The sequence below is a fragment of the Stegostoma tigrinum genome, chromosome 8 (genome assembly GCF_030684315.1).
Source record: "Stegostoma tigrinum isolate sSteTig4 chromosome 8, sSteTig4.hap1, whole genome shotgun sequence".
Classification (NCBI taxonomy): Eukaryota; Metazoa; Chordata; class Chondrichthyes; order Orectolobiformes; family Stegostomatidae; genus Stegostoma; species Stegostoma tigrinum.
Genome location: NC_081361.1, coordinates 63,849,346 through 63,871,330, shown reverse-complemented (window position 1 = coordinate 63,871,330; position 21,985 = coordinate 63,849,346). Strand labels below are relative to the sequence as shown.

Below are 21,985 nucleotides of genomic sequence, written 5' to 3'. Positions count from 1 at the left end.
CCCGCTTCCTTCACCTGTCCATCCTCCCTGGACTGACCTACCACCTCCCTAATTCCCCACCTACATTCACCTTTAATGGCTCCATCCCCGCCTCTTTGACCTGTGTGTCTCCTCTCTACCTATCTTCTCCTCGATCCATCTTCTAGCCGCCTCCCCCACTCTCCCTATTTATTTCAGAACCCCCTTCCCCTCCCGCATTTCTAAAGGGTCTAGGCCCAAAACGTAAGCTTTCTGGCTCCTAACATGCTGCCTGGCCTGCTGTGTTCATCCAGCTCTACACCTTGTTATCTCATTCTCCAGCATCTGCAGTTCCTACTATGTACTGAGCTTCTATAGCACCTTTTGCAAGTGATGGCTTGCAACTGTATCGTTGGTTGAAAAAAAATCTACAGGTGTTATTAAGAAAAGCAAAATCATTACCAACAATTGCGATCTAAAATCAAAATAAAAGGCAGATTTATAATTTGAGATTCTTGGGTTCCCACGTGGCTGATGGAAAGATGAGATGCTGTTCTTCCACCCTAACTTCAGTGACACTGAAACACTGTCGGCAGCCAAGGTCAGCGAGTTCCAGTTGAGGGTGGTACAATTATAGGAAGTTTGGTGGTGTGCGAGTGTTGGGCGGACGGAGGGGAGGAGTTGCAGTCTCTTTCATGCCACCATAGAGGGCTTCGTCTGGCGGCGAGTCAACAATGTGTCACCAAGCAGTTTCACAACCAAACGTGATGGTCCGAGACCGATGATTGACGTTCAGTCCAACCATACAAACTCGTGACTTGGTATGGAAACCACCCATCGGACTGAGGAAGGCGGGGCTTTTCGTGACTGGTCTCGCTCACAGGAGCGATCTGGTTTGGTAGACCGGTGCGGACGGTTTGCTGGTTTCCTTTTGAGGCCGAGTGTAAAATGGCTCTTTGCTCCAGTTAGATATCATCTTATAGCTGAGGGATCAGGTCTCAACACCTATTCATTTATTGGGTGACCCGGCCAGGGCTTTGTTTGTTTATTTATTCACATTACGACGGGCCTGATTACGTTTTATAATCGGTCTGTTGCAGCATTTAAACTGTTTGCGAGGTTAACGGGCTGGGCGGCGTGGTGGTCGAGGCCTTCAGCTGGTGGTGGTGGTGGCAGCGGCGGCGGCAGCCGGTGCCCGCAGGTCGCATTAACGGGATCGGCCGCGTTGTGCCTCTCGCCTCCTCGGGCTGTTTGGCGGGGCCTGGCCATGCCGGTGAGGAACAAGTCCAAATCGTCGAACAGAGAAAAAAGTCAGAATGTAGATCCTAGTACGGCGACAACAGCAGCAGCGGACACTTCGGAGCAGGGACAGGAGGAGGAGTTTAATCCCGGGAAGAATCGAGGCGATCCGGACATTGTCAAATCTCCCAGTGACCCCAAAGAGTACAGGTAAAAGCAGCCTGAACGACATCCTTCCCACAGCCAGCCTGCTCCAGTTTCTGCGGTTAAAAAAACAAAATGTGAAGAAATAATTGTATCCTTACCTAGTCGTGCTGGGAATGGGTGAGTTACATTGTAATCAAGAGATGGGACCATCATCTTTCCTTGGGAAGGTGCTCCCATGGAAATGTTACCTTATTCGAAAATAATGAAGATCTGGGAGCAAGTTGCTGACTTGGTTTGAGTTAGAGTACGTTCAGAAAGCATTTTTATCACACTTCGGAATCTTTCAAATGCAAGAAATCACAAATGTGATCGTGAATGCTGTACAGGCAAACGTAGCAATATTGGAACAATTCTTTACGCCAAGGTAGAAAATTAGCTACTTATCACTCGCAACAAAGAAATGGGTGACTAAGTAGCTGGTACTTCCAACGTGTTTTTGAGGCATCTCTGTCGTAAAATTGTTTGGAGATATCACGATAGGGATTAATGATAAAATACGCTTTGGGAGGAAATGATTCTGAAAGTTAGCAAGTTTTTAACGTGGTCACTGTTTTCAAAAGCAATGTCTATTTTAGTATTTGCTTAGAACTAGTTCTTGTGAGGCAACACAGTGTGGAGCTGGAGGAACACACCAGGCCAAGCAGCATCAGAGGAGCAGGAAGGCATGGAGGAGGGGATAAGTGGGAGGAACCTCAAGTCTCATCCCTATCTCCTACTGACTAACCCTATCTTGCCCCCTTGATCTGTCCGTCCTCCCTACCTCACCACCCACACTCACCTTTACTGGCTCCATCCCCGCCACTTTGACTGGTCTGTCTCCTCTCCACCTATCTTCTCCTATCTATCTTCTATCCACCTCCCCCTCCCCCTATTTATTTCAGAAACCCCTTCCCCTCCCCCATTTCTGAAGAAGGGTCTAGGCCCGACACGTCAGCCTTCCTGCTCCTCTGATGCTGCTTGGCCTGCTGTGTTCATCCAGCTCTACACATTGTTATCTCAGATTCTCCAGCATCTGCAGTTCCTACTGTCTGAGGAAAGTTGATGTTTTGGGTTGGGACACTGCTGTGTTTGTCCAGCTCTACACTGTGTTATCTCTGACTCCAGCATAGGCAGTTATTACAAGCTCGTGTGAGGCAAGTTGTTTCTTACGATATGTGCAATGGATATTAAGATGGGGTGTGATTTACAGATCTGTGTAGTGAATTAGCGTACTGTGATAAATAGTGTCCCACAATGCTTTACTTTTTTGCTTTAAAATTATAGATTACTTATTACATTGACTAAAAATAGATATTTGTTTAAATTATGATTTAAATTAAAACATGGAGTGGTTTTACATGATTTCAGAGTGTTATGTTTTATGCCACATTATTACCTATTTTGGTTCAGTGCTAATTTTTTTCTTTCTTTCACAAGTTTTTGGGTTCAAAACAAGCTGCAGTGATTTAAGCACATAACTGAATCTGAACTTTTCATATAGGAACATCCAATCAGGGCAATGATACCTCTGACAGTGCACTACTAAAAGAGTTCTCTATTGTTGTGTCATTTTTCAGATTAGATGTTAAACCATCTTAGTTCTCAAATGGGTATAACTTATTCTGTGGTACAAATCTGACCAGAGCGAGGGAGATCTCTCTGCATCTAACATCTATCCCTTGTCCAACACAAAAACAATTATAAGGTGATTTAATTTGATATTTTGGGCTCCTCTGGCTTGCATATGTACCACATTTACATATCAACATTACTTAATTATATATGAAGTGCCATGGCAATTGTACAAGATGCTGGTGAGATTATGTATGGAGTACCGTAAGCAATTTTGGTCCTCTTAATTAAGCAGACATTTTATTTCATTGGAGGCAGTTCCGAGAACGTACCTTGGTATGATTAAAAACCAAAAGAACTGCGGATGCTGTAAATCAGGAACAAAAACAGAAGTTAAAATAGTATCAGAGATAATGGGATGCTGCTTGGCCTGCTGTGTTCATCCAGCCTCACATTTTATTATCATACAAAAACAGAAGTTGCTGGACAAGCTCACAGTTCTGGCAGCATCTATGAAGAGAAAATCGGAGTTAACATTTTGGGTCTAGTGACTCTTTGTTTTTGTACCTTAGGTTGATCCCTGGTGTGGAGAGATTGCTTGATGAACAAAGATTAAACAGGTTGGGCTGAGAGGATGTTTCCCCTTTTGGAGAATCTAGGACCAGAGAGCTGGCCTCAGAAAAAGGGATGCCAATTTAAGACTGAAATGAGAAGGAATTTCTTCTCCGAGGGTTGCAAATCTTTGGAACTCCTTGTCCATAGAGCTGTGGGGACCAAGTCCTTTGTATATTTAAGGCTGACACAGTTGGACAGATCGACAGATTCGTGATCAGTGGAGGAATGGAGGGTTAAGCAATGTTGAAGTGAGGAATGTTGGATCAGTCATGAACCTGTTGAATGGTGGAGCAGGCTTGAGGGACCGAACAGTCTATTCATGTTTCTATTACTTGTGCACTTATGGATTTTCTCAAGCTGTACGCACACACTCATGAATATAGGAGCCATAGTGCAGTAGTTCTCATGCTGAACGTGTAATCAAAATAGCTGGACCAGAAGTAAGCGAGAGTTCAAATTAGTTTTAAAAACATTAACTTGTTAAAAAATTTTAGTATTCTAGTACTGGCAAAATCAACTGTGGGATTGACAACCCAATTTGCTTGCTTATTAACTTAGCAAAGAAAATAAGCTCTCTTGTGTCTGATTGATGAGCGCTTCCTGAGGCAGCCATATTGTAACAACGCAGTTGTTCCAGGTGAATATATAAATTGACTGTGACAGTTCTGTTTTACATTGAGTGTAAAAAGTGAAATATATCTACATCTCTGAGAATTGATACTGTGGATGAGTACGGAAGTCTTATTTTGTTACCATATAACTTGCAAGGAATGTTGGCGATTAGTGTAGATCAAGTAGCATCTGGGGAGTTGACTTTAGCTCTGATCTCTCCACAGATGTGTTGAGCATTTCATCCAACATTTTCATCATTTGCAGTGTTTCCACACACAATAGATTTGTATTATTTGTGATGTTATTGAATGCTGTAAAATGTTCCACCAGTAGGATACTCATTCATACAACTGTGTTGAATATTGTTCAAGTGTGATTGCCCCACTGACTTGAGTCATAATTTGACTGAGCTTTGCAAATGAGTGTGACCAGTATTGCTACACTGCTGTCTTTTCAACTTATTGTAATAGATCTATAGTACCATACACTTTGTTCAACCACAGAAATTTTGTTAAAATTTCTTTAGACCTGAGATGTAACACAGAAATGATAGTTAGTGATGAAAGTGGAAGAACCCACAAACATGAGATCCCGACAGTGTTGCTGCAAGCAAAGCTCAAGCAGTATGGCATCCTGGAATTCTCTAATTGTAGAATTAAAATTTGTTTATGTGGGTTATTGATCTTTTCAACAAATTTGATGGAATTAACATTTTAGGTTTCCGTCCTTTTTAGAAATGCATATTTTAATCTGTACCCCTGTTGGCCTCGTATCGAAGTGGCACTTTTTCACTGTCCCCATGTGCTCCTAAGTTATTTGTAACATTTGTCTACTTTCAATTTTAAATTTTGGACTGTTTAAATAACATAATTTGAGCTGGTGGGTCCAAACTGTGGTGTTGAGTCTCCTGATTAGCAAAACACTCTCTACGATCTTTGTTTGAAAAAAGACCAGGTTGGTGTAAATCTAATATAATAAACACATTTTGATGTTTGTTAAAAGATGAGAGGATGTAAAATGACTGAATCTCCAGTATTTGTTGAGTAAAGTGCCTATAGCTTTAGGAATGTCACGACAAAATTAAGTCATGTTGTCTGGTCTAAACTTGAAATAAAAAAAATATTTTCAGCAGACCTGGCAGTATTGGCGGAGAGAAAAACAGTTGATGTTTTAAGCTCAACCATAAGAAATAGGAACAGAAGCAGGCCATTCAATCCCTTGGGCCTGCTTTGCCGTTCAGCGGGATCTTGGCTGATCTGACATTCCTACTATCCACTTTCCTGCTTTTTTCCTGTAACCCTTGATTCCCCTACTGACCAAGAGTCTATCTGTCTCAGGTTTAAATATACAAAAGGACAGTTTACCCTACAGCTCTCTGTAGCAAGGAGTTCCAAATACTCTCAACCTTCTGAGAGAAGAAATCCCTCCTCGTCTCTGGCTTAAATTAGTACTTGTTTGTTCTGAGACAATGCCCTTTGGACCTAGACTGTAACATGAGAGGGAGCATTCTCTCAGCATTTAACCAGTCAAACCTCTTAAGAATCCTATATATTTCAGTTAGATTATCCCTTCTTCTTTAACACCAGGAGTAGAGTCCCAATCTGTTTAAACTTTACTCCTTAGACAGTGCCTCCAAACTGGGAACTTTTTCCGAATTGCTTCCACTGAAATAATATATTTCCTTTAACATCTTTCCTTAAATAAAGGGACCAAAACTGCTCCGAGCACTCCAGATGTGATCTCACCACACTTTGTACATTTGCCATAAGATTTTGTTGCTCATACTGTAATCTCCTTGAAATTAGAGCTGGCATTCCAGTAGCCCTGCTGATTATAAGTTGCCCCTTCTGCTGGCTCCGAATTTGATGCGCAATTACCCCCAATTCTCTTTGTGTTGCAGATATCTGCAGTTTTTATTCATTTAAGTAATGCTCTGTTCTCCCTTCCAAAATGAATAACTTTGTGTCTTCCCACATTATATGGCATTTGCTAACTTCTTGTCTACTTTCTTAACTTATCATTATGTCTCTCTCAACTCTTTGTAACCCTTTTGCAATTTGTCTTTCCACCAATTTTTGTGCCCTTTGCAAATTTGGCAACAATACATTCACTTCTTTCCTCCAAGTCATTAATATATATTGTGAATATTTGTGGCCCCAGAACTGATTACTGTGGAACTCCACTGGTTAAAGCTTGCCAACATGAAAAAGAACCCTTTATCCCCACTCACTGTTGACTGTCCAGTAGCCAGTTCTCTAATCCCTGTCAATATGTACATCCATACTGTGGCCTCTTAACTGATCACTTAACCTTTTGTGAGGTGCCTTATTGAATGCCTTTTTGAAGCCCAAATACAGCACTTAGTGGTCCCTTGTATGCAGTCTGCATGGAATTTCCTCACAAAACTCTTACAACTTAACCATGATTGCCATTCATGAGGTCATGCTGACTGTCCTTGATCAGGTTATGATTTTCCAATGTGCTGCTATTGCTTCTTTCATGATTGATTCCAACATTTTTTCTACAATGGAAATTAGGCTACTTGGCCTATAGTTAGCGGCTTTTTGCTTCCCACCCTTTTTTTGAATAGAGTGTCATGTTGGCAGTTTTCCAATCCTATGGTACTTCTCCAGAGTCTGAGGATTTCAGGAAAATTAAAACCTACTACCATATCCACTGTATCTCGCTACATCTTTTAGGATTAAAGGATACAAGCCCTCAGAGGCAGGGAACTTACCTGCCTTTAGCCCATTAGTTTGTCGAATATTGCTTCTCTAGTGGTAGTGATTTCCAGCATCTTCAGCATTTTGCTTTTACTATCGTTTCAAGTCTCAGGCCTGTTTTTAGTGATGTGACGCTGTAAATTCTTTCCAGTCAAACCTTTCTAGGATTGAAAATTAATTATCAGAAACCCAAGGTTTCATTCCCAAAGGTTTTAGTTGCTTTCTGAGATTTTAAAATGGTAAGTTTTCCTTTTACTTTTGTTCTGTCTGTTCTGTCATCCAATTGTTTTTCTAGTTTTCTGCACCCAATTTGAGATTTAATGTAATTCCTTTATTTTACACTTCAGTCTCAGTCCCTGCAGTTTTCACTTATAATCCTGCAATCTGATTGGTTAAGGAGAAATGCAGCTTCTTTTTCTTGTTTTCTTAGATCACAGAGGCCGTGTTTCCCTTGTTGTCAATTTATCATGCAAAATCATCATTACAATAAAGAAAAACAAGTGGAGTCTAACTGATGGTGGATGTAAAAAACAGAACATGCTGGAGAAACTCAGCAGGTCAATTCTGATGATGGGTCACTGCACTTGTAGTCATACAGCACAGAAACAGACCCTTTGATCCAACCAGCCCATGCTGAACATAATCCTAAAATAAACTAGTCTGATCTGCCTGCTCCCTGGCCCATTTCCTATTCGTGTATCCATCCAAATGTCTTCTAAACATTATGATTGTATCCACATCCTTCATCAGGAAGTTCATTCCACACATGAGCCATCTTCTGTGTTTAAATAGAAGACCTCCTGTCTTTTTTATGTCTCTCTCCTCTCACCTTAAAAATTAGTTCCTTAATCTTAATTCCCTATCTTAGGGAAAAGACAACTGCCATCACCTCTATCTATACCTCTCATTATTTTATAAACTTCTTTCAGATCACCTTTCAACCTCCAGAACTCCAATGAAAAGAGTCCCAGCTTATCCAGCCTTTACTTATAACTCAAACCTTCCCTATCTGGGAACGTCGCAGTAAATCTCTTCTGAATCCTGTCCAGCTTGATAATATCCTTTCTATAACTGGGTGACCAGAACTGGATTATGCATTCCAGAAGAGGCCTCATCAATGCCTTGTGCAACCTGACCATAACATCCCAACTTCTGTACTCAAAGAACTGAGCAATGAAGGCAAGCATGCCAAATGACTTTTTAACCATCCTGTCTGTATGTGATGCAAATTTCAAAGAATTATAAACCTGCACCCCTGGGCCCCTCTGTTCTACAGTGCTACCCAAGGCCCTACCATTAATTGTAATAAGCCCTACCCTTGTTTGTTGTACCAAAATGCAATACCTCGCATTTATCCAGATTGAACTCCATCTGCGATTCTTCACCTCATTGACCCAACTGATCAAGATCATTTTGTAATCTTCGAAAACCTTTTCACTGTCTACAGTACCACCAATCTTGGTGTTGTCCACAAACTAACCACGCCTTTTCTGTTCTCATCCAAGTCATTTATATAAATGACAAAAAAAAAGACCCAGAAATGATCCCTATGAAACACTGTTGGTCACAGGCCTCCTGTTCAAAAAGCAGCCCTTCGCCAGCACTCTCTTGTCTCCTGCTGTTAAGTCAATTACTTATCCAATTTGCAAGCTCACCCTGCATCCCACGTGACCTAACTGCACTACTTAGTCTACCGTGTGGAATTTTGTCCAAGGCTTTATTAAAATGCAAATGAACAACCGTTGCTACTCTGCCATCATCAATCATTTTGATAACTTCCTCAAAAAGCTCAGTCAGGTTTGTGAGACACTATTTTCCTTGCACGAAACCGTGTTGACTATCCCTAATCAATTTTTGCCTCTAAACTGTCCATAAATCCCAGCTTGTATAATCATCTCCACCAATTGGTCCACAACCAAAGTCAGACTCTCAGGGTTCGTAGTTCCCCAGTCATCAGGCACCTCACCTGTAGTTAGAGATGACGCAAATATTTCTGCGAGGAGTCTCGTAATTTCCTACCTTACTTCCCACAACATTCAGGGGTACATTAGATCAGGACCTGGAGATTTATCCACCATTATATTCTGTAAGACTTCCCGAACTTCCTCTTCTGTAATGTGAATGGTATTTAAAACAGCAAAGTTTATTTCTCTGCATTCTCTGGACTCCATTTTTCTTTCTCCACAGTAAAAACTGACTCGCAACATTAACTCTGCCTGTCTCGCTCTCGCTCTCACTCTCTATACGTATGTTTTCTCCAGCATGGTCTGTTTTGGTTTCAGATTTCCAGCATTCAGAGTTTTTGTTAAAAAATAATGGCTTTAATTTGGTTTCCTACAAGAGACTGTTATGACAAACTGTGGGTGAGATGATGTGGGGATGAAATCTTAGCTTGCAGGCACCAACACTAGACTGACACAATTGATCAAGATCCAAGTGAACCAAAGCACGAAAAATCATTAAGTATGTTAACATTAAAAGGTGTAAGGTCATGAACGTACATGAACATAAAATCTCAGCGTATGTATTAAAATGTGTGTTATATGAAATACAGTGTGGTTGAGAACAAAAAGCACAAACTTCAAGGTGTGTTCACACCTTATTATAATCTCTTGCAGAATGAAATACTGATTTTCATATGAAAAAATAATTTGTTTAAGGTATACTTTCAAACTATATTTCAGATATGTTAAACTTGAAAATGGTTTAAGCGCACTTTTAATTTCCGACATGTCTGCTGGAGGAGGAGATGGAACAGAAGATAATGAGGAAGATGACGATGAAGAAGAAGAAATGTCTGATTCGGCCATGCAGACTGAGGAAGAGGAAAGTGACAGTAATGATGAGAATTCTGAGAGCCCCTCAGATGGTGAATCTTTAGAAGAACATCTTGAGGATTGTAATGATGAATTTGGAGAGTTAGCTGGACCATGCACTGGAAACAAAAAAAATTCTGAAAAGCAGGTAAATAGTTATTTTGCATTGAACTAAATCAGTGAATCTTCAAGATAATTTTTTTAATTAAGTTGTTTTTTAAAAAAAACACATGACCATGAAGAGTAGCAATAGCACAATTATAATCTAAAGGGCAACAAGAAGTGTTAGTGAGAATTTTAATGCTATTAAGAGAAGAATTCAATTGAAATATGTGGTCCTTGTAGTTTTGAAACTCAAAATGTTGCAACAGCGAGTATCTCAGACAAGTTAAGATGTGTATGAATATTTCATTTGGAACGTTTAGGATTATCAATGAGTTCTTTTAGAATATACTTCCCATTTAGGGTTCGGTTATCTCAGTTGGCTGGACAGCTGGTTTGCAATGCAGAGTGATGCCAAAAGCGTGGGTTCAATTCCCGCACCGGCTAAGATTATCATAAAGGATTCCCCTTCGCAACTTCTCCCCTCGCCTGAGGCATGGTGACCTTCAGGTTAAACCATCACCAGTCATCCCTCTGTAATGAGAGAGCAGCCGTATGGTCTGGTAAGACTATGGCGACTTTACCTTTACCTTTTACTTTCTGTTTAAATTGATATTGGTGATCTTATTGTGTTTGTTTCCATTTGTAACACTGGAACAGTTCTCATTTAATTGCAGTTTGATCTATCATTGAAGCAAAGTGGATTAAGACTCTTAGTAAGCACTCCTCCTTACTCCCTTAGGTGTGCATTAACTCTTCACAAGTTCAGCATTGGTGCAAAATGAAAACTGCTTTTCCCTTCATGAACTTGTAATGTAAATTTATCCAGGGTGATCAATTAAATTTTGCTAGCTGATACCTATCACATCTCTATTCAGTGTCTGTTTACTTGTGAACAAAGCACTTGAAATTCATGATCACATTGTGGATGATTCTTCTGATGTCATGGTTTTGATGCACATGTAAAGAATGATGACATTTTTCCCTGAATGAAGTGTTCCTGTCAAGCTATAATTTCCAGCATCTGCCTTGCCTAGAGTGTAACACAGGAAATGTAGCTTTTATCACCGGTTGACTTCTTGGACTTCTCCATTTTTACATTTCACCTTGTTCCTCTCCACTTGACTGTTGTTTAAAATCCCCAGTACTATGAAAATGCTTCTTACCACAAATGTTCACTAATGCCTTCCCTCAGCTTTTGTGCTAGGCAGTTTCCCACCCTTGGTAATTTTAACCATGCTCTCTATCCTTTTGAATTCATTTGTCCTTTTATCAGTCTTAATCCGTCCCTCCCTGTAGGGTCTGCAGTCCGTATTCACTGCCATCTTCTTGATGTATCATCTCTCATGTTCTCACCACACCGATTATGTTAATCAAATCGAAGGTCATTTGTGCTTATTTCCATGTTTTGTTCTCTGCCTAGATACTTGAATGTACATTATTTATAAATGGTTTGGCCATTTATCATTAAATCTGGCTGAACCTCAATGATGAGTTGCTCTTGTCTTTTATTATTTATTCTTGGAAAATGGACATTGCTGGCAATGCTATTGTACTTCCCTAATCTGTTCTTTGAGAAAGTGCTGATTTGAGTTTCACTTTGAACTGCTGTAGACTCTGTGATGGTGATAGTCCTCAAGTGCTGCTAGATAGAGAAATGGGAAGTGGTAATGTTTCAATGCTACCGTTTTCCTTGACCTTAATGGAAATTGTTGGTTTTGCAAGTATTATTGAAGAAACCTTGATGATTTGCTGAAGTGTATCTTACAAATGATCCACAGTTTTGCTAATATTTGCTCATGTGGTTAGAACAAGTTTAAGATAAAGTCGAAGGGGCATGGGGACCTAAGCAGGTTCAGAGGGACAGAAAAACAAGTACAGTAATAATAAAAAAAGTAAAATGCATCAAGGATAAATGGCACAAGCAAGGCTGAAGGCACATAGTGCCATAGTACAAAGAGAAGGTAGGATGTTTAAAAAATTTCAAAAAGGCTACCCTGAAGGCTTTGTATCTTAATTCATGAAACGTTCAGAATAAGCTAAGAGAACTGATGGTAAAAATCAAGATAATAGGATATAATCTCACAGCCATTACTGAGACATTGTTGTAAGGAGATCGCTACTGGGAACTTAACGTTCATTGATATTTAACCTTTTTGCAAGACTGGAAGAAAGGAGAGAGTGGTTGGCTAAGTAAGATATGAAAAGAGGACAGTTTTGAGAGAATAATAGAGTCCATTTGGACACAGGTTTAAGGAAAAAGCAAGGGAAAGGAGGTGTTAGTAGGAGTAAAGTGTAAACCCTTCAACAGTAGCCGCAGCATAGGAAAGGGTATAAATCAACAAAGTAGGAGCAGACGAATAGAGCAGTAACTATGGGTGACTTTAATCTTCATGTTCATTAGATTAATCAAGTTGGAAAGGGTAGGTACGACAACAAATTCATAGTGTATCAGAGAGCGTTTCCAAGAGTAATATGTCATGGAGCCAACTGGGAAACAGTTTATCTTGCATGGGTCATCGGCAGGTTTAATAAATGACCTCAGAGCAAAAGACCCACGCTGGACTTCTGGCAAGTCTTAGACAAGGTATCTTGCAAAGAGTTAAGTCATAAGACTTAAGTCGTGGTGTTGGTGGTAGTAAATTGGCATGGATAGAGAATTGGCTAATAGGCAGGAAACAGGGAGTCGAGAAAATTGATCCTTTTTCAAGTTGATGACTTGTGACCAGTGGGGTTCTGCAGGGATCACGTTATTTAAATGGAGTGAAATTGCCGAAAGCTGTAACGTAATGAGACTTGGGTGTAATTGTGCACAAAACACACAAAGCTAGCACATGTGTGCAGCAGTTAATCAGGAAGACTGATGGAATGTTGGCCCCTATTTCAATGGTTTTGGAGTATGAGTAGGAAAGCCTTTTTGCACCTGTATAAGGTGAGGCTGAGACTGTGTATGGAGTACTGAGGACAATTTTGGTCCTCTTATTTTAAGGAGAGATATCATTTCACTGGAGGCAGTTCAGAGAAGATTCAGTAGAATGATCTCTGGTGTGAAGAGATTGTCCTGTGAGCAAAGGCTAAACAGGTTGAGACTCTGCTTATTCAAGTTTAAAAGAATGAAAGGTAACTTGTCTTGAGTCAAGATAAGCTTCTGGTTATGTATCTGTGTCATTTCTGAGATCACTTGTTTTCACCCTTCACTTTGTTTAGCTCCAAGTGATGCTGTAGCCTGCCTTCACCCATGCCTTTGTTATCTCTCATGTTGACAATTTACAACTTGTTTCTGGCTGAACTCCCTGTTCTACCTTCTGTAAACTTGACACTTGGCAGAAGTTTGTTTCCTGTATCTTATCTGGCTGCGAATCCTGTTCACCCAGCATCCCTGAGCTCACTGAGAGACATTGATTCCTGGTTAAGCAATGTGTCAGTGTTCATCATCAATTTTTACCTGTGTTTTTAAATCCTTCTGTCACCCCTAACCCTGGCTTCATTCCTCCTTACATCTGGAATATTCTCCCTGCTTCACAACCTGGTGAGATCACTTGCTTTTCTAATTCCAGGACTCCACAACATGTATGATTATGATCACTCTATCACCTGCAGTTATGCCTTCTGCTTCAAATTCTATGCTGTGAAATTCCCTCCTAAGCCTCTCTACTCCAAAAAAAATTAATGCCAGAGCTTGGCTTCTTCGAGGTTAGAAGCAACAATTCGGGATAATTCGTAATAATAACAAATCATGACAATATAGTGAAAACATCTGCCTTTTTTCTCTCAAAGCTGGCATTGTTGTAACAATGCACCTCCAATTGTAAATTATTTGGATAGGATTATTGTTGTGAACTTTTAATCGTTGGTATGAGGTGTATACCTAAGAATGTTTACATGTTTCAAAACAACAGCCGCAATTAAGACTAGTTTTCATTGACTGGGGTGGGATGGTCAGAGAATTTCTGCTAAAAGTAGCCTGGGTTTGTATTTTATACTTGAGGAAATTTGGTAGGACTGTGGAGATTTTTTTATTCATTTGGGGGATTCTGTCAAATGTATAAAAACCCCAGTTTTCCAATCCATTTCAGTTCTGCAGAAATTGTATCGGACTTGAAACATTAACTGTTCCTGTCTCCACTGAAGCTGCCAGACATGCTGAGTTTCTCCAACACTTTCAGTGTTTGTTTCAGATTTTCCAGCATCGTCAGTATCTTGCTTTATTATATTCTATATTTGGTTTCCTAGGAAAGTACACCACTTTTGGTAGATTGGAGACTCTTTACATATGTGAGTTGGGCTGGACGAACCAAATACTCTTGTCAACATTCATGTCTAATAATTGCTGTCCCAGCTCACCTGCTTGTCTTTAATTAGAGTTATGATTGGCAAAGAAAATGTACTCATTTCTGTGATATGATTTGTGAAGAATAATTTGTTCTTCTCAGTTTACTGCACAAAATGAAACTTGTTTTAGTGCAGTGCTCCATTCCTGAGAAGAATGAACTATTTAGAGGTAGGTATTGAAGTAAATGTTTAAATTGGGAGTTTAAATGTCTTCCAATGACAGGTGATATTTGCATTGAATACTTGAAACCATTTTATACTGAACAAAATGCAGGAACAATGTCCTATAATATTTTTAAAGTATTATTTTCTGGAAGAATCAGATGAGCTGAATGGGCTCCTTCTTTGTTTGTAAATTTCTGTGAACTTTATGAAACCTGGTGTGCGTATGTATGTATGTAATAATAACAAATAGTGACAATATAGTGAAAACATCTGCCTTTTTTCTCTCAGGTGCATTGTTGTAACAATGCACCTCCAACTGTAAATCATTTGGATAAGATTATTGTTGTGAACTTTTAATTGTTGGTATGAGGTGTATACCTAAGAATGTTTACATGTTTCAAAACAACAGCCACAATTAAGACTAGTTTTCATTGACTGGGTTGGGATGGTCAGAGAATTTCTGCGAAAAGTAGCCTGGGTTTGTATTTTATACTTGTATGTACTGCAGAAGGGTAAGATAAAATGTTTGTTTGTTGATCTTCCACCTATTATTGTCTTCACTGCTTTAGGAAAAGTTTTACATTTGGGGATGCAAAATTGTGGAAGCATTTTATGCTATCTTACATCTGGCTTCCGAGCATCATTGGCCGATTCCTAGGAGGAAATTGTCTGCTGTTTTGTGGGAAAAAAATGGGGAAAATGTCTTTTTGTTTTCCTACAATTAATTATTTTTGAATGACATTCGTTTTTGTAGGCAGCAGCTGCTCTTTGTGTTGGAATTGGGAGTTTTAGTGATCCTGATGATCTTCCAGGATTGGCACATTTTTTGGAACACAGTGAGTTAATCTATCTATAATCAAACATTAATATACTTAGACTAAATATATCAGGTTATATAGGTGTGTTCATGGTATTACAGTCAATTCTGATATAGGACTTTGGATAGGATACAGTTTAATTTAAGCTAGTTAAGTTCTATGCAGCTTGATATTTCTAGTGTAATATTTGTGTTGACATGCTGATCTTTAGATTGCTTATGCACAAATTATTCTTCGGACTAGAATTTTGATCTGTCGGGATCTTAGGATATGTTTGGGAAATTAAGATAGAAGTAATTTAAGAAATTTGCATGAATTTCAAGCTTCCATTTAAGGAGTTTTTATTGAATTTAAAAATTACATGTTTATTGTTCTCAACTGAATTTTTCCTAATTTGTCTGAATTACTTGCTGGAATTTAAATTGCCAGTATTACCTTTTCATTGCAAAGGTTGCACACTTTGGAGTGCAGTCCACTCATATTTCTTCAATCTACCTGTTTTGATTTTGGTTGCCACAGCTTACCACCTTTACTCAACCACTATTTTTTGCATCTTGAAGCACGATTGGATATTTTATTATTATGAAAAGTATATTAGTGGAAATTGGTTGTAGGAATAACATTACAGGTGAAAATCAGTAATGTTGGTTTGTCAGTTTCTCTTGGAAATTTTGTGGAATTTTGATCTTCTATCAGCTGACTTGCAATCATTGTGATTTCTGATGTGCCACACTTCTTTTTGACATATCAACTGAAGACTGAGCAACAAAGCAGCAGTCTAAATTCGAGTTATAAATGTAGAGGTAAGACCATAAAATGTCAGAGCATGACTGTCTTTCAACCCGTCAAGTCTGCTTTGCCATTCTTTGAGATCACGGTAATTTGATAATTGCTCTAAATTGCTGCTTTATCTCCACAATGCTTGGTTCCCTTAATGGTTAGAATTCTGTCTGTCTCATCCTTGATTTTACTTAAATACCCAGTCTTGACTGGCCCCTGTGGTAAAGACTTCGACAAATTCACCACCCTCTGAGTTAAAAGATTCCTCCTTATCCCCATCTTAACTGGGCTACTCCTTACTATGAAATAATGTCGTCAGGCCTGAGATACGGGGAACAATCTCTGCACATCTAACCCATCAAGCCCCCTATGAATGTTGTATGTTTCAGTATGGCTTCCTCTTCTAAACTCCACCATACTCAACTTCTTCTCAAAAGCAAATCACTTCATATCCAGAATCAACCTAGTGAACTTTCTCTGGACTGCCTCCAATGCAAGTACAACTTTGTTTAGACGAGGGGACCAAAACCGTTTATAGTATTCCAGGTGTAGTCTGTTGAGTGCTGGAAACTAGTATTATAAAGGATGGATGTTTGATGATCGGCGTGGACATGATGGGCCAAGGGCCCTCTGTCAGTGCTTTAAAAATTCTGTGACTCCAATGACTTGTATAGTTTTAGCAAGACCTTCCAATTTTTATACTCCAATCCATCAGAAATAAAGATGAACATTGCATTTGCTTTCCTTATTACCTGCTGAATTTGATGCTAGCATTTTGAGATTCATGCATGAGGACCCCCAAGCCACCCTGTTGCTGCAGCTTTCTTGATTGAAATAATATTCTGTTCATTCTGCCAAAGCTCATGATCCCCTATTTTCACATTATATTCCACCTGCCAAGTTTTTGCTCACATATACGCTATCTATGTCCCTCTGGATACGCCTTGGATCATAGTTGGTGTTTATGTACCCTTGTTCTTAGTTTCCTTCCTGTTTGTCCGATGTAGTGTTTCTCACAGTTTCTGCAGGTGATCTTGTAGATGATATTGGTCCTGTCTGCGGCAGGGAGTGGGGTCTTTAGTTCAGGTGAGCAGTTGTTGTATGGTTGACGTGGGCTTGTGTGCCACTCTGATGCACAGCGGTCGTAGGAGTCCTGTGGTGAGTTCCAATGTATTTGTGATGTAGGGCAGTGTGATGAGCGTGTCGGGGCATGTAGTATCTTCCTGATGGTGTTCGTGTAGGCATCTTCTGACCCAGTTTTTGGATATCCATTATCCCTGAAAAACTGGGAGGTATTCTTCTTGCTCTTGGCATAGTTCTGTGTTCTGCAGTGTGTTGTTATCCTTTTAAACAGTGTTTGCATGCAGCTTCATTTGCTGGGATGGTTACTGTTGAACAAAAACCAAAGTTGCTGGAAAAGCTCAGAAGGTCTGGCAGCATCTGTGGAGGACAAAAGAGTCAATGTTTCGGGTCCAGTGACTCTTCCTCGGAACTGCGGTTCTCCTCCGAAAAGGTTGACTCTGTTTTCTACTCCACAGATGTTGCCGGACCTGCTGAGCTTTTCCAGCAACTTTGTTTTTGTACAGGATTTACAGCATCCACAGTTCTTTTGGTTTTTATTTGGTTATTGTTGAAGTTCAGTTCCTGGTCTCGTGGGTGGCTTTTCTGTGTACTTTAGTTTGTAGTTCCCCATTTGTCTTGCATGGTACCATGATGTCCAGGAATGGAAGCTTTTGTTCTTCTGTTCCTCTCTGGTGAATTTTATACCGGTGAGGGTGCTGTTTATAAGTTTGTATGTTTCCTCGAATTTGGTACGTTTAATGATGGCGAAGGTGTCGTCCACTTAGCGTATCCATCGTTTGGGTTAGATTGGTCAGTGATGTAAGAAACCAGCTCGGCGAGCCAACCAACCTTAACACCCACAACACGAGCTACAAATCTACTCCAAAATCAATACTTGCCTTTCCACCTATTTTTCTGTCATCCATTCTATTCCATTCCAACTGAAGGTACAGATCAAATTATTTTGCCCCAATAGTATGTACTGGTGTTTCACAAGTTGCCTATTATTGTAGAGGGGTTGTACAATTAAAATGCAATTTCAACCTGATAGTATTGCATTGAACCTTTCAATCAAATTGATTTTTACTTTAAAGAATGTTGCTTTTTGTAAGAATTTAGTGACATTGCTGTTAATAATGGACAATATCTGATCTCAGTATTTTATTTCCTGTATGCATTTGATTCTTTGTTGCAGTGGTCTTCATGGGAAGTGAAAGATATCCCGATGAAAATGGATTTGATGCTTTCTTGAAAAGGCATGGTGGTAGTGACAATGCATCTACTGATTGTGAATACACAGTATTTCAGTTTGACATCCAGAGAAAGTATTTCAAAGAGGCCCTTGATAGGTGAGCATGTATTTGTAACCTCCACACTTCTGACCCACAATGCTGTCATTGAGGATTAAGTTTATCATTGAACCTCAGAGGGCGGCTATGAATATTTCATGGTTCATGCAGATATCATTAATTAAAGAAAAATGGGCCACTAGTCAGAGGGCAAGAACATTTGGTCAGAATTCAACTTCTGCTAACCCTAAGATATCAACCAAAGACGTTCACAAGAGCTGCATCAGTTCTGACTGTGAATGAACTAACATTCACTCATGTATCTAATTTATTTGAACTTCTTGTCATTGTTAAAAAAAACATAAATAGTAGATCTTGATGTCTTCTTTCGGGGACAATGATTTCCTGAATATAACAGTAGTATTTGACAGGTGTTGGATATTAGCTAGCCAAGCTTTCAGGCAAAATGTTCACTCGGTTTCATTCATAGTAGTAATCTATCTAGTTTGTGTGCACTTTGTTTCTGTGAAATTGATGATTGTAAGGCAGAAGTTACATACGGATCATAGTTTCTCAGCATTTGATATAATTTTGTTTGCTTTATTTCTACTAATGAGCATTTAATTGCTGTAAAGAGAGATGCCTGTAACTGTGTTTATAAGTTTCCTCCTCTTCATGGCTACCTGGCTTCAGTTTGATACCATTCAATATTTTCTGATGTAATATTTTCTTTGTAACATGATAATTAAAAGCATACATGGTACCCTAGGGATGCTATGACTAATTTAATGTAACATCATCTTCCCATAGACCAACATTCATGTACCTTTTTTATTTATTTCTTTAATATGAGTTGTTTAGTCCAAGCTCAATATCTGCTGATTGACAGATTTCTTCCTTAATCTCCCCGTGGTAATTTAATTCCACTCGTTGTGTGTTTTGACTTTATTTTGTGGATTATGTGTAACAATATACATTGAGCAGTGCTAAATTTCACTTGCCTTGCGAATCTAGTTTCATCTGTACTAGATATCAATTTACATGTTGGGCATATTCCAAAATCCTAACATTTATAGTGTTGTATAGCACAGAAATAGACACTTCTGTCCATGCCAGCCAGATATCGTAAGTTAATTTAGTCCCATTTGCTAGCATTTGGTCCATATCCCTCTAAACCATTCCTATTCATGAACCCATTCAGATGCCTTTTAAATGTTGCTGTAATTGTATCAGCCTCCACTTCCCTTGGCAGCTCATTCAATACATTGACCACCCTCTGCGTGGAAAATGTTGCCTCTTTGGTCCCTTTTAAATCTTTCCCCTCTCTCACCTCAAACCTATACCCTCTAGTTTTGGATTCCTGTACTTTGGGGAAATCACCTTGGCTGTTCATCTATCCATGCCGACATAATTTTATAAATGTCTTTCAGGTCACCCCTCAGCCTCCAATACTTCAGGGAAAATAGCCCCAGCCTATTCAGCCTCTCGCTGTCGCTGAAACCTTCCGGCCCTGGCCAAATTCTTGTAAATTCTTTCTGAGCCCTTTCAAGTTTACTAACACCTTTCCTGTAGCAGGGAGATCAGAACTGAATGCAGTATTCCAAAAGTGCCCTAACCAAAGTCCTGTACAGCAGCAGCATGACCTCCCAACTGCTGTACTCGATGCACTAACTAGTAAGGGCAAGCATCTACGTGTGATTCCACACTCAAGTATCCATGAACCTGCAAGGTATCCTTGTTCAGTAACACTCCCCAGGGCCTTACCATTAAATGTGTAAGTTGTGCCCTGATTTGCTTTACCAAATTGGAGCACTTCACATTTACCTTTGAATGTCACATTTAACATTAATGTTTTGGACATATTAGGAAGACATTGGTATGTGTCTCTCCATTGTGGGTGTAAAATGGACATGTTGTTTACCACTACCCAGATTCAGCACTTCGTTTGTGCCACAACTGCCATATTGGCTCCTATTGTTCTTGGATGGATTGAAGTAGTTGCTGAAACTTGTTTTGGATCAATTTAAATATCCAGTGATGGGCTTGCACTTGTTGGTTCTGTAACTAGGCAGTGGTACAACTGATCTAGCAGCAATCAATCAAAATGTTTTGCATGCTTGTCATCATCTGTCTGCATTACTTGTTCAATATGACTAGTTTGCAATTGTTTTGATCTTGGTCATTTATTCCGACAAGAAATAGCATTGTAGTTCCCAATAGAATTGTACATGAAACCATTTTGCTTTTCTCATTATGACATGCCTGTTTCAGATACTCTCTCCTGTTTGTAATAGAGCAGCAGTATAATGATATCAAAAAGTTTCTAAAACTGAACTTTGATTGCCTGTGAATATCCTAAGAAAAGTTTGTTTCTAAAATTGTGCATTCCTTCCAGATGGGCACAGTTTTTTATTGGTCCCTTAATGATTCAAGACACGATTGATCGGGAAGTAGAAGCTGTGGATAGTGGTAATGTACAATCTCAGTGTGTACACTTTTTTTTCTACTATCAATAACATATAAACATAAATTGCAGTAGGAATAGGCCGTTTGACCCCTCAAGCCTGTCCTGCCATTCAACAGCATCATAGCTGATCTGCCCCAGGCTTCAGTTCCTTTCTTGTGTCAGCTCAGCATTGCTATTAACTTCCTAATATGTCAAAAAACTAACTACTCTTTGATATACCCTTGAATTCTCTACCTCAGAGAATTATACAGTTATTCACTACTCTGAGAGATGAAATTCCTTTGCATCTCAGTTTTGGGTGAATGTCCCTTATTCTGTAATCATGTCCTGAGGTCAAAATCCCCATGCTAATGGAGACACCTTCTCGAAAGCCCCTCAGAATCTTGTACATTTTCAGAAAGATCAGCCCTCATTCTTGTAAGCTCTATTGAATAAAAGGCTAACCTATGTAGCCGTTCTTTATCAATCAACCACTCTTCCCCGCCCCCCCCCAATCTGAGGAATTAGTCTAGTGACTCTCTTTTGAACATTGAAATATCCTTTTGTCTTTGAAAACTGGAACCAAAACTCTGTACAGTGCTTCTAATGGATACTTCATCTACACCCTGTATATTTGTAACAAGATTCACTGTTTTTAAACCCCAAAACCCAGCAATAAAGGACAAAGTTTAATGAGCTTTGAGAAGATTTGTAACTCAGGTTTGAGTTTCTGGATGTGAGTTGGCTTGCTGAGCTGGAAAGTTAGTTTTCAGACATTCTGTCACCATTCTAGGTAACATCATCAGTGAGCGTCCGGTGAAGCGCTGGTGTTATGTCCCGCTTTCTATTTATCTGTTTAGGTTTCCGTGGGTTGGTGGTGTCATTTCCTGTTCTTTTTCTCAGAGGATGGTAGATGGGCTCCAAATCAATGTGTTTGTTGATGGAGTTCTAGTTGGAATGCCATGCTTCTAGGAATTTTCGTGCGTGTCTCTGTTTGGCTTGCCCTAGGATGGATTTGTTGTCCCAATCAAAGTGGTGTCCTTCCTCATCTGTATGTAAGGGTACGAGTGATAGTGGGCCATGTCATTTAGGGGGAACTTCAAACCAGCATCTACAGGAAAACAACACATACGGATCAAATACTGAACTACAGGTGCAACCATCCCAACACGCACAAACAAAGCTGCATGAGAACATTATTCCAACGAGCCACCACACATTGCAGCACAGAGGAACCACGAAGAGCAGAAGAAAATCACCTATACAGCAT

General features: G+C 39.6%; 1 protein-coding gene across 1 annotated transcript in view; it reads left to right on the top strand.

The window, feature by feature from the left end:
- The first annotated feature begins 853 nt into the window (after nucleotides 1-853).
- The window catches only part of LOC125456198 (nardilysin-like), a 124,004-nt gene continuing 102,872 nt past the window's right edge, over nucleotides 854-21,985 (top strand). Inside the window, exons 1-5 of the mRNA XM_048539071.2 lie at nucleotides 854-1,407; nucleotides 9,590-9,869; nucleotides 15,075-15,156; nucleotides 18,176-18,329; nucleotides 20,665-20,738. Coding sequence (XP_048395028.1) covers nucleotides 1,226-1,407; nucleotides 9,590-9,869; nucleotides 15,075-15,156; nucleotides 18,176-18,329; nucleotides 20,665-20,738 — 772 coding nt within the window. The 5' untranslated portion in view covers nucleotides 854-1,225. The remainder of the gene's footprint in view (nucleotides 1,408-9,589; nucleotides 9,870-15,074; nucleotides 15,157-18,175; nucleotides 18,330-20,664; nucleotides 20,739-21,985) is intronic.